Raw genomic sequence first — 13,095 nt, forward strand, 5'->3', positions numbered from 1 at the left:
TAAATAACAATCAAGCTGCATAAAGAAAAGGACCCAAAGTTGGTTTTCAAAAAAAGTCTTCAGATATGTATCACAAAAGCACCTCCTACTATTGCCCTTAAACACCGGCATTAATCTCTAAATGTTCTCCTTAAACCTCTCAAATGTCCCCGTATCCCTCCAGTGCCCTTACCATTTGCAGAGGTCTCCTATGAAGGTCTCTCTCTGTGACGAGCCTCTCCTGGTCGGTGACGTAGAGGCCTCTCTGAGCCAGGGCCTGGATTACGGCGTCATGCCCCAGAAGAGGCCCGACGGCCGGGTCACTCTTCAGGATGTGGCTGCCGGCCCTCCGGTAGAGGTCGGCGGACAGGAGGAGGCTGACCACGGGGGGCTTCAGGTGCTCCTGGTCGTACTGGTCCGTGTAGAAGGGGTCCCGCAGGTCTGCTGGGACGCCGTCTGTTGACATCACACACAGATTGGGCATAAGGCTTGGTTCTACAACTCACCAAGTGCTTTTTCCGTGGCTGACGATCTGAATCTTTTATCATTTCGGCCCACATCGAGCCACTCATGGGTCATGTCTTCAGTCTTCCTCTAGGCATCTTTTAGCAAGACGCCCTAACCCCTACCTGCTCATTAATGGCATGTATCTAAAAACGATGTAAGACACTTGGATAAAAGTCACTGCTCAATGCTATAATGGACATCATCATGGCTTGATTTATGGTTTGGTTGATCTTACCTAACTTGGCTAGAATAGTGCGTGTTCCGGTTAGACGCTACAGGGTTATCCAGCAGTGGGTTCAGTTTTATTCCTTATTCCCCCCCCCCCACCACCAATACCACTACCATCACCCCCGCCATCAGCACCCCCACCTCCAACACCAACACCAAACACGCAAGAAATGTCAGCACCCTGCAGGCAGCAACCCTCTCAATACCCCCTGTGCACCAGGGGAGCTCACTACCTTCTCTGCCCTGCGGAAGGCCTCCGCCAGAAGGCCTGGAGAAAAAACATGCTTCCCTCTCAGGATGCTGCTGGAGTAAATCAAAGGAAAGACTCCGAACAATCAAACTGTCGCTTTCATGTGGAGGTTGGGGGAACTATACCTTAGTTCAGATCCCTCTTTTTTTCTGACTCTGTGTCTGTGTCTGTGTGTGTGTGTGTGTGTGTTAACGTGTGTGTGTGTGTGTGTTTACGTGTGTCTCTGTGTGTGTGTATGTGATGTGTTTGTGTGCGTGTGAAATGAAATAATCACATTCAAAATATCATTCATATCATATCATAACTATGTCATAGAATAGTATTAACCAAAGCAATATGTGTTTGAAGTCTCTGTTATTTTTGGAAAAAAAAGAGGAGGTGTTTTGCTAGAAGGGATGAACAAATAGAAAAAATGAAGGGGTGGATTTCTGACATCATAACATATGAGAGCATTCACACTATAAATAAAGTTAACGATTGTCAGGAACAAAACAACAATTGAATTTCTATGTTTTCTAGCTAAGCCTTTCTGGGCCAAGCATGGATTCCTAATTCGTGCCCCTGGAAAGTCTACCCTGTGCTATTTTTCATTCGTGTTCATAGAAAAAATCTCTGGGAGATCCGTAGATAGGCTGTGAGGTTGCTATAGTAACTGCAGCGGAGAAGAGAGTCCCGATCGATTCATCTCACAGGGAACATCCCTCTCTCGGTCTGCCTCCTCATCAAAGAATAGTGTGTGCATGTCTGTGTGGTAGGTGTGTTGTACACTAACTCTTGCTTTGTTCGTCTGCGTGTGTTGAGTGTGTGTGTGTGCGTGTGTTTGTGTATGTTTGTGTGAATTCACTCACTTATGTTTATGTGTATGTATGATGTATGTGCGGCACACACTAACTCTTTTTTATGTGTTTGTACACGTTTCTGTGTGTGTGTGTGTGTGTGTGTGTGTGTGTGTGTGTGTGTGTGTGTGTGTGTGTCTGTGTGTGTGTCTGTGTGTGTGAACGTTTTTATTCCAGGACAAGCCAGTTTAATGTCAATAAACAATGGATTTGCTGAAGATAACAACTAGAATACCAGACCTCTCCTACCAACCCGCTCCTCACACACACACACACACACACACACACACACACACACACACACACACACACACACAAACACACACTCTCTGATTCGAGAGAGATAGTGAACAACTCTAACTTCACTATGTCATTACATAACCCCCTAGTCTGGCATCTTCAATTTTAAAAGCAGCACTCACTGCTAATCACTAGACACATCACAGCAGCTTTCATCCCTCTTTTAATAGGGCGAACAAAAATGATTCAATGCATGTGGCATCACGCACACACCCAGGGTTTAATAAAGGTGCGGATGGTGGCTGTGTGGGTGTGGGTGGTGGAGCTGTCTGTGGGCAGAGCCATGGGGAGGTAGGGCTCCCACCAGGATCTGATTTATGAAGACAGGTGAGTTAGTGGCAGTTGCTGTCAATATACTAATCACCTGTCGCCACTTTAAACCTTGACAGTAGCTGGAGCTAGACCCGAGGATGGAGGAGCTTAGGATGTTTAGAGTTAGCCACGAAAGAAGACGATGATGCCATTTAGATTGCTTTGTTTCTGGTTTAAAGGTTTGTTTAAAGGTTGCAACTTAAAGAATGAGGTGCCCGCACACTGCTGTATCGCCAATATGTTTAATGGTGCTGCAACATTTTGACCCGGTTGTTTGACCCTTTACTGTTCTCCGGTTTCCTCCTCCACATATAGTTAGCTTTAGTGGCATACCATATAAGGGGCCAACCATTAGAAGGTTCTGGATTGTAACTTGCCCTTAGAGCATAAAGGCAATGTATTCTGTCTAGAGATGCACCGATTGCAAAATTCTTGGCCGATACCGATTTCCGGTTTTTAAGGAGGTCTGACCTGCCAAAACCGGTTTTTTCCGATACCGATTTTCTAAGAAATAATTATAATCATATAATATGTTGATAGGTTTTCAATGTAGTGAGTCCCCGGGACCCACAGGTGGCGAGTTGGGTGGGTCCCTGAGAAATTCAATGGGTCCCGACTCCCCAGTTTAAAAAATGTGTTTCTTTTTTATTATTATTCTATTTCTTAAATGAAATTAATAGTGTTAAACTCAATACATGAAATTGTCATCTGAAAAGCGCAGCCATTTGTATGTGGTGAGCCACTGCTTCAGAAAAGTTCGCTTTTTTTGGGAGGAACATGTAGAAGGTTGAGGCAATTCTTCTGCAGTGGGCTCATCAGGCTCAGTAGAGGGGGAGGCAGAAGTAGGTACAGGCAATGTTGAGGTACTCTCTCTAGGCTGATCAGAGTCAGGGAGGAGTGCAGAGGTAGTGGGGACAGAAAATGCAGCTGCAATAGTTTGCTGACCTGCAATAGGTTTCATCTTTTTCTTTGGTGGTATTTTTGCGTTCTCTCTTCTCTGCCTGTTTCTCGAGAAAAACGGGATCTCGTTGGAAGCGCGATGTATGCGCAGGCGCCGTTTGGGCATAACAATATGTAGGCTGCCGTTCAATGTAGTTTTCATCACCACCACCGGATTATGTTTCATTTATTTCATTACAGCACGTCCCCTAAACGTTACAACATAATCGACACGAATGAGCACAGCATCGAGCAGTGGAAACGTGGGTTTATTTACTATGAAGTTTGTATTTTTAATTGTTGAAATGAAATCAGCGGTGACGAGCTAGTTGTTTTGGTAGCGGCTAAATTAGCATGTCGCGATACTTTGAACAGGGGATCACGTCTGCGCCGAGTAGATGCGCAGAGGGTTGAAACAGTGCTTGTCTGGTCTGCTCACAAGAAGGTTTCTTTGGCCAGTTACTGTGATTAAACACGAGTTGTTTAATGTTCACAATGTATCGTTTTTCATGGGGAAAATTAGATGCGTCCCCGGGACGCATGGATAGTGAGTTTAGTGCGTCCTTTCAGATTTGAATGCGTCAGGGACGCAGGACGCGTACCTAGCAACATGATCCCCCACGGCTTATTTTTGACTTGCAAGCATTACAAACAGCGTGTTTTGGGTCGTCCTGGCACACAGTGAAATAAGTCCAAATCAGCGACATGTTTTTCTTCCCGCGCTCTGGGCGCCTTGAGCTGCTACGCACCGCGCATGCGGGTGAGTTTGATCGGCCGAAAACCGGAAATTACGACAGTGACCGGCAGGTCACCGATTGTGGCCGATTGGATACAAAACCGGCTTTTTTAATCGGCGGCCGGTTGATCGGTGCATCTCTAATTCTGTCCATAGAACAATCGTTATTCAACCTTTTCATATTTGCTCATCTTGAACCTTTCATTCAACAGAAACAATGTTGTTTTCATCTTGTTAGACTTCCTACAGGTAGCCGGAAGTGTAGTGATTAGGGTTCCAGTCACCACAAGATACTGTGTTGTGTGTTCGATCCCAAATGGCTGCAGCACCTGCTCTTTGAGCAATATGCATGCTACAACCTACATGCTCCTACATGCATCAGAATTCACTAAAGCGCCTTGATTAAAAAAACTCTGCTCAATTCCCAAACTGGGCCTTGTCTTTTCTTCCTCTACCCTCCCTGATAACCTCCCTGGTTATCTGTTGAAGGGAAACTATTTTTGGATTCAACCCATTTTAGTCGGTCCTGGTTGGGAATACACCCGGGAAATATGTGTGTGTTCGGCGCATCCACTTAGCGGAGAGGAGGGCTGGGATAATCTACCATCTGGCTGCACAGACACCATTGGTTTGCCTCATGCAGAGGCCGTCTGCCTTGTTCATACACGTATCGTTTTATAGTTTTAATATTCACTGGAATGTGATGGTGAGTGTTTAAACCCGCATGGAGACTCAACGAGAAGGGTCTTAATGATCAATTGCTCTGAGTAATGCTACTAGGAATAGAATACAGTCGACAAGCCAATCAATCCTCTCACATTAAGAAATGAAGTGCGGTCTTTAACCTGGGACTTTAATTGATTAGGAATCTACAAGTTGATTTCAAATGTACATGTTGATTTAGAATGTAGACAATGCTTGCAAGAAGAGATCAAATATTTTGTTTTCAGGCTCCTTGTTCAAACCAAGCAGAATAAGATGCATTGGATTCTAGATATCGCGTCTCGTCCTATCCTATCCATTTACTGTATAGTGTGGCTGTCGAAAAGGTCGATTAGTTAATTGAATGATCCTGTGATGGTCTGACGTGCAGCGTAGTCCCCACACGTAACCCCACCCCACCCATTTCCCCTCCAATCGTGTTTATGGTGTAGCCACCACATAGACGATGGACCTGCCACGAAATACATATTTCCGGAAACATGTATCAGTGAATACTTGAATTGCATGTTCGATTGATTTGTAACACAAAGTTTCAATAAGCGACTCGTGCACAAAAATACAGATGCATCCCTCTGCTCTGTGATAATATGAGAACGATATGATTAGCCCTACCTGTCCCATACGCCTTGGTCACCAACCACTTTAGGCTGCAACCAATCTTGGCTCTCGCGAAGTCGTAGTGATCAAAAGACTTTATTGCCGGAGCAATAAATATCTTTTTAACATCCTTGATGTCTTGAACTTCACCCATCTTTCACTTCTTGGATTTAAGCTCCCTATTAGGCAACAGAGAACGAGGGCATCCCCGCTAATGGAATTTCATGCAGAATAATTGACTTGTTGAGATGCAGTGTGTTTCTTTAAACTATGTAAATAAGCAGAGGAAAATAAATGTTTCAGCAGTTGTCTACATAGATATTTGTCCCTGACTCCACGTTGGCACATTGACTCGCTGCTCTTTGTATTTTCCAGTCATCTCCTCCGCGCAACCATTCAGACGGGCTGGTTCAGAAGAGATGTCAAGGCTCCCCTTGGAATTCAGATGGAATTCAGCGTCTCCTTTTCCACAGTGATAACGAATGAAGAAAAACTCCACAATTGTCCTCTATGAGTCGCGAGTGACGCGTTTCGGTTCATGTTTACACATTCCTCTGAGAATAGCCCGTGTTTTTTGACGTCCCGTTTGTAATCAACCACGGTGCGCGTTGTTGCGGTTTTCCTGCCGCACTGTCTGTCTCTCCAACCTCGCAGCGGCGCGCCTGCGCAGAACAAACAGACTATTTATTCCATAACAGGTTATAATAGAGGCTGACGTTAATTATATTTCAGATACGTCAATATGGAGATCATGGCAAAGCAATAATGATTATTAGTTGATTGATATATATATATGTTTACCAACGAGCCCTATGAATGGCATACTTTTTGCCATGTGCTGTTTTGTTTCCTACTTCACTGGACACACACAAGAGCATTAACACCCAACCGGCTGCGTGCTTTGAATGTATGTAACATGGAGATATTTGTTCATAGAAGCAGAATATATTCTCATACAAACGATAAAAATCTTACAATATGTAGAAACGGAGGGTTTAATAACAGTATTGAATCAGTCACTACAATACCCAGCGTGCAAATTACGCTGCGCGTCATCAGCATGCGCCGAGATGTTTGTTATCATTTGGTCGTTCTGATAAATTCAGAAATCTATATTTGTGTGTGTGGAAAATGTAATAGCGTAGGAATACTTTACACTTTACCTCGACCCTAACACCAGCGTACCGGCTTTAAAGCAATGAATCCCTTCTCGTGTATCGCTTTGTAATGAGTCATGGAAGATTTATAAAAACACGAGAAAATAACTTAAAAAGGTGAAGGTATGCTGCGATAACTATTGGCCACCTCACGATACCAAATCCATTCTTTACGTATACAGAGCAAACAATCTAAACATGTTTATGCCAAGAGCTCTGAAAGTGAAGAGACCCACCGAGGGTCCACGACAAGTTCCTGCGAAAAAGAGCAAGGTGAAACAGGAGGAGAACCAGGAACCCATCGGGAGTCCAAAGAACCAGGAGGGTCTCGAACCAGCACCTTCATTACCAGTGCCCAACGAGAAGGTGATCCCCCAAGAAGAACCGCAAACCCCAAATCTGGGAACAACATCAACATCATCATCACCAACCAAAACACAAATGTCGACCCATGCAGAGGCCACATCCTTGGAAAAGGCCCCATGTCCCGTTAAAAGTAGTGACGGTTCTTCCTCGGGGGAAAGTGATGATGATGAAGAGGAGGAGGAACCGGTCAAGTCGTTCCGAAAGAGCCAGAGATGGCCCGACCCTGGCGAGCCGGTCTGCGTGATGTGCGGTCGCTACGGCGAGTACATCTGTGACAGCACCGACAACGACGTCTGCAGTCTGGAATGCAAGGGTAAACACCTGACCGAGATGGGCAAGGGCCTCGGAGGGGTCTCCTCTGACCCCAAACAGGAAACGACACAAAACACGAGAACTCCTCCTCCGCAAAAGGCAGAAACTAAAGGGGTCCAAACCGAGGCTGGGTACGTGTACAAGGAAGACCCGTTTATATCGGGGCTGACAGAAGAGCAGGTGGGCCGGATTAAGAAGGAGCTGGGCATCGTGGCCCAGGGAACAGACGTGTGCCGCCCCATCGTGGAGTTCCAGCACTGTGGATTCTCTACCACGCTGGGGGGCAACCTGAAGAAGGCGGGCTACGAGGCGCCCACGCCGGTCCAGATGCAGATGGTGCCGGTCGGCCTGACTGGGAGAGATGTGATTGCAAGCGCCGATACTGGCTCTGGAAAAACGGTAGCCTTCCTGCTACCTGTAGTGATCCGGGCACTGGAGGTAGGATATTGTCATATCCATTAACCGATTTATGTTCTTTGAAAATATGGGTCATGTGATTCTGTGATTTGTTTTGTGCTTTGCAATAGCATATCAATCCCCTCACTATACGCCCCTTAACTATTCAGCCCCTGTGCAAAATGTGAGTGGATTTGATGGGTCACCAGTAACCACCTCCTCTTGGCTTATCTCTCATCTTTTCAGAAAACAAGCGCAGAAGCGGGAAGCCCGCTGGCTCTGATCCTGACCCCCACCAGGGAGCTGGCGATCCAGATCGAGAGGCAGGCCAAGGAGCTGGTGATGGGCCTGGCCAACATGAGGACGGCCCTGCTGGTGGGAGGGATGCCTCTGCCTCAACAGCTCCACCGCCTCAAGAGCACCATCAAGGTACAAACCCCGCCGCCATAGGATCCACAGACGTCTCTTCTATGTTAAGGCCCAATCACATTTCTACCCCTTACCCCTCCCCCTTGTTTTGAAGGGGTAAGGGGAAGGGGTAAGGGGTAGAAATGGGATTGGGCCTAAATTCTGCCCTCTCGTCCCGTATGTTGCAGAGCTTTAATCTTTTCGATAAGTCAAAACATTGATATCAAGAACAATGGGAAGATTATCCCACCGTCTCTTATCCGAGTGTCTTGATGTATCATGTTGTATCTTTCCTACTTTTACAATGGGTCTCCTTCTTCCCAGATCGCCATAGCAACTCCAGGCCGGCTCCTGGAGATCCTGAAGCAGAAGGCAGTGAAGCTGGACAAGGTCAAGGTCGTGGTGGTGGATGAGGTATGGGTACTAGGCTAGCTTAGTACAATGTATCCTAGCATATCATATAGACTAGTGTTTGGAGGATAACTTATTAAAAAAATATATTCTTGTATCATGTGACACAATTTTACAATATACAGTGGGCCTCTGCCCTCCTATGTATGAGAATTAAAAATTCCCTGGTAAAACTATGACAATATATTTATATTTTTTATACATGTATGTTCTTTATGTCCCGATGACTATGAATGAAAAATGACGAAAGGAAACTGTGAAAAAGAATTTCCCTAAGGGGACAGCTAATAAACAAACTAACTTGCTACCATATTATATTACATTTGCATACACATATTTTTATACACACGCCTATCATATCACCAGCACTGAGACCCATTTAAAAAGCAACCTTTGTCTCTGAACTCCGGCCCCCAACCCCTGTGTTGCCGTGCTGGTCTGCAGGCGGACACCATGCTGAAGATGGGCTTCCAGCAGCAGGTCCTGGAGGTGCTGGAGCACGTACCGGAGGAGCGGCAGACCCTGCTGACCTCGGCCACCATCCCCGAGGGCACGGAGGAGCTGGCAGGGAGGCTGACCCGCGACCCCGTCCGCATCACCATCGGGGACAAGAACCAGCCCTGCTCCAACGTGCGGCAGATCCTGCTCTGGGTGGAAGAGCCCTCCAAGAAGAAGAAGCTCTTTGAGATCCTCAATGTATGTACAGAACAGGAGCACCTCTCAGTCCATGTGTTCATGTCTGAATACTTACTGCTATTGGTTGGTTGTTTTACTACAACCTAGGGCTGCTCGATATGGGAAAAAAATCATAATCACGATTATTTTGGTCAATATTGAAATCACGATTATTTTTGAGTTTGAAAACATGTTAATAATAATACATTTAATTTAGAGGCGCCTTTCAAGACACCCAAGGTCAATGTAATGTCATGTTGTATCTATTCAGCATGTCTCTCTCAAAAAAAACGTTGTAACTGAGAACTTTGAAAATGTGCCTTAAAAAAATACACAAAATGGTGAAAAGGGAAATGTTCCAATCTAAAATCATATACAGGTTTGTATCTAGCTGTTATGCCCTTTCTATAAAACATTAAAGAAAAAAATATATAGAAGATGGAAAAATTCGATTATGTTATTTTTGGGATCGTTTGACGCTAAAATCGGAATCGCGATCAAAATTCGATTAATCGCCCAGCCCTACTACAACCTAAAATCAGACATTTGTTGGAGGGAGGGAGAAGAGAAATGTCCTAAAGTGTTGCTGCTTTACCGTGTGGTACTGTTTTACCGTTGCCCACACTTCCAACTCTGATCTGTGTCTGCCCAGGTCGTTATATGTATGCGTGACTAAAACCCGTCCACTCTTGAGTTTTATCAGGTTTCTTGTGGAGTGTGACTAGACTTGTTGGACCCAAGACTTAATGTATGAAAAAAGACTTAATCTTCAATTCATTTTTCACAATTGCAAAGAATTAACTACAAGTACTTCCAGGTGTGGACTGTTTAGTTGAACAACCCCTGGTTCTTTTCTCTCCTCGAATACCTTAATCTCAACCTCCTGCCCTGGCACATAAGCCATTAAGGAGTAGCTTTTTTGTCCTTTGTTTATTTGGGTTAGGTTTTGATTTCTTTTTAGAACTTCAGTTGTCGGCTGTTTGGGGTGAAGAGTGGAACAGTGAGTGGGAGCGCCTGGTTTAAAGCTTATGTGTTTCAGAAGGACATTAAATCTTTCAGGTTTTGTTACTCTTATTATATAATATAAGAGATTATATTTAACAGACCTTTGTCTGGGACCTTGAGATGCCTGAGCCTCTCATGTGCGGCGATGCATAATGTTTCACTCCGTTTTGACGACTATCAAGGCCTTCTGCTGATGGACTGAGGTGCTCTAAACTCCTCTACGGGGACTGAAGTCCTAGTTGTTAGAGGGGGCGGACGCCCATTCATTCAGAGATCCTGAATGTAGTTGTTTTGGAAGGGCTATGGTAACCATGGCAACCAGCTCTTTGTTGTGAAAGGTGGGGAATTCCTAGCACGCTAACGAACGGTCCCTACTGGACTGGACTATTTATAGGCAGCCGTAGCCTAGTCAGCCTCCCCCTGTCCAGAGGAAATGGGTGGGCCCAGAGCCATGGCACCCCCTCAGGAATTAAGGCATTGGTTTGTTCCATTCTGGTACCATTTATAAAGGGCAGGGCTGAATGAGGTGTTTTCATTGCTCAGTCCATGGATGGTGTTGAATAAACAGGGAGAGTTTCACCCAAACATTTATTGGAGTTTAAAGGCAGGAATGCTGGAATGTTCTCCTTTTCTTTCATGCGAAAAAGAGGCCCTGAAAACGGTTAAAGGGGTATCAGTCTCAGACTAATTACATTTTAAGTGGTGTTGTGATTTGATATATTTGCAGATACACATGTTTTAAATCTGGAAAGATTCAAACAAGACAATTTATTGGATCTCCCTTGGCAAAGTTGTCCTCAAACTCAATCAGACGAACGGTAATAAGTAAAGGTTTAAGAGAAAATGTAATAAAACACAATAGTTCACCGAAATGTACTATTTGAATTAGACTGAATTCAGATGCATTGCTCCAGGTCATTAAAGAGCAGGTAGTCAAGCCTGTCAATCATGGACAGGACATCTGGGGATCAAACCCCATACCCTAGACACACCTCCATCCCCAAAAGATCTCATTAACCTCCTCAATTGTTTTATTCTCTCCTGGACGTACCAAATTAGTTTGCTGCCTCCTTATAAAACAAAATGAAACCTAAACACCTTATCTGATGGTATCCCAGGACGCAAAGCTGTACCATCCCCCAGTGGTGGTCTTTGTGGACTGTAAGTTGGGGGCGGACCTGCTGTGCGAGGCGGTAACCAAGGTGATGGAGCTGAACACGGTAGCCATCCACTCGGACAAGACCCAGTGGGAGCGCAACCGTATCCTTAAGGTGAGGCAAGAGACGAGGAGGCTCAGGCCACTCATGGGACTGAAATTGAGTGTGGAAAAACATTTGCAAACCTCTTATAGGTATCGTAGACAATGTACGCATTTGTTGTTGGTTGTACGTCCTGGCACTTAAAAGTAGTACTTAGCATTATATAATATCTTATCCTAGCCATCTTGGTTTTATATGTGGGATGTTGTTAGTACTTGGCACTTGTTTCAGTAAACATCCTTACTGCAACGACAGCGATATATTGTTGTTTCTCTTCCTCTGACAAATGTACTGATTACAAGTCGCGTTGGGTAAATGCGTTTGCTAAATGGCCTCAATGAAAAATGATAATTACGCCGCGATCCATGGACCCATGTGTCTCCCAGGGTCTCCTGGAGGGCGACTTTGAGGTGGTCATCAGCACCGGGGTGCTGGGCCGAGGCCTGGACCTGGTCAACGTCAAGCTGGTGGTCAACTTCGACATGCCCTCCAACATGGACGAGTACGTGCATCAGGTAAACGCCACACCCACGCGCCTCATTTGGAAGGCTTTACTCATCAGCCGTCTGTGGTAATAAATGTGCATCCTAAATATCTTGCGATTGTTTTGTATTCGTTTTTTTTTGTATAATAGCGGTTTTGTTCTGGTCAAAATAGTTTCAACAACAGCCAAGCGAGGCAGAGCAGCACTTTCGTAGTACGCATTCACTCTATCGCCGTCAAAAAGTGTGTGTGTGTGTGTGTGTGTGTGTGTGTGTGTGTGTGTGTGTGTGTGTGTGTGTGTGTGTGTGTGTGTGTGTGTGTGTGTGTGTGTGTGTGTGTGTGTGTGTGTGTGTGTGTGTGTGTTTGCTTCTGCGTGCATATTGCTGTATCGATCTGCACTGCCAATTTCCCTGCGGTAGCTCCTGAATGAATAATAGCCGAATCGTATTAAAACTCCAAACCCTGCACATCCATTCATCTGCTGCAACATCCATCATCTCCCAATCTCTTGTCTCTTTTTTTAACATTGCATTTACACACTTAAATATACTGGGAAATACTGGCACTGGGCCATTTAATAATTTACACTGTTTATACTGTTTGTCCTTACGCTACCAGTTACTTTAGCGTCCATTTTTGTTTTCCTTACCACTTTTATTGCGTTATATCCTGTGTTCTCCATTGCTGCTGTAACAAAGGGATCTCGCCTGCGGAGGATTAATAAAGTTCTTATCCATCGTCCATCCACCCCCCTAGGTGGGTAGAGCGGGTCGACTGGGCCATCGCGGCACCGCCATCACCCTGCTCAACAACAACAACAGGCGCGTGTTCCTGGAGGTGGTGAGCCGGGTCAAGGCCACAGGCTCCAGCCTGCCCCCCCAGCTCCTCAACTCCCCCCACCTGCACGAGCAGCAGCGGAGGCAAAAGCAGAGGGCCCAGCCAGGCCCCGAGGAGCCGCTGGTCACCACCGATAACCTCATGGCCCTTATCAGGAAACACGACCACCGCAGGAAGTAGTCCCCCTGTTTAGAGCACTTATCTTTTTTTCTGAGTATGAATGGTTATTTTTGTTTTTGTTAATAAAATAAATAAGGAAAGTTCGTGTCTTTGTTCATGTCTTCATAGGTTCAATCGTTGGTCAAACTGTTCTACACTGTACATAATTCAAATGTATACCCACCTCACTCTTTTAAAGTCTTTAGTCCGTCGGGTGGAT

At 45.3% G+C, this 13,095-nt stretch overlaps 2 protein-coding genes across 2 annotated transcripts in view; one reads left to right on the forward strand and one right to left on the reverse strand.

The window, feature by feature from the left end:
• Window positions 1-6,167, reverse strand: part of camsap2a (calmodulin regulated spectrin-associated protein family, member 2a) — a gene marked incomplete in the record, with an annotated part of 39,512 nt that extends 33,345 nt beyond the window's left edge. Inside the window, 2 exon segments of the mRNA XM_030372723.1 lie at window positions 173-435; window positions 5,423-6,167. Coding sequence (XP_030228583.1) covers window positions 173-435; window positions 5,423-5,561 — 402 coding nt within the window.
• A 287-nt stretch (window positions 6,168-6,454) lies between these two features.
• Window positions 6,455-12,979, forward strand: ddx59 (DEAD (Asp-Glu-Ala-Asp) box polypeptide 59). The gene is made up of 7 exons (XM_030372724.1): window positions 6,455-7,680; window positions 7,885-8,067; window positions 8,371-8,460; window positions 8,902-9,153; window positions 11,256-11,408; window positions 11,783-11,911; window positions 12,636-12,979. The coding sequence occupies exons 1-7, from the start codon at window positions 6,763-6,765 to the stop codon at window positions 12,894-12,896; spliced, it is 1,986 nt and encodes a 661-aa protein (XP_030228584.1). The 5' UTR covers window positions 6,455-6,762; the 3' UTR covers window positions 12,897-12,979.
• The last annotated feature ends 116 nt before the right edge of the window (window positions 12,980-13,095 follow it).

This window comes from Gadus morhua, chromosome 12, assembly GCF_902167405.1.
Source record: "Gadus morhua chromosome 12, gadMor3.0, whole genome shotgun sequence".
Classification (NCBI taxonomy): Eukaryota; Metazoa; Chordata; class Actinopteri; order Gadiformes; family Gadidae; genus Gadus; species Gadus morhua.

Excerpts from the sequence above, each read along its gene's own strand:
- ddx59 (XM_030372724.1), top strand. The coding sequence starts at position 6,763 with ATGTTTATGCCAAGAGCTCTGAAAGTGAAGAGACCCACCGAGGGTCCA. Across the intron at positions 9,154-11,255 it reads AGCTCTTTGAGATCCTCAAT|GACGCAAAGCTGTACCATCC; the intron begins GTATGTACAGAA and ends ATGGTATCCCAG. Across the intron at positions 11,912-12,635 it reads TGGACGAGTACGTGCATCAG|GTGGGTAGAGCGGGTCGACT; the intron begins GTAAACGCCACA and ends CCACCCCCCTAG.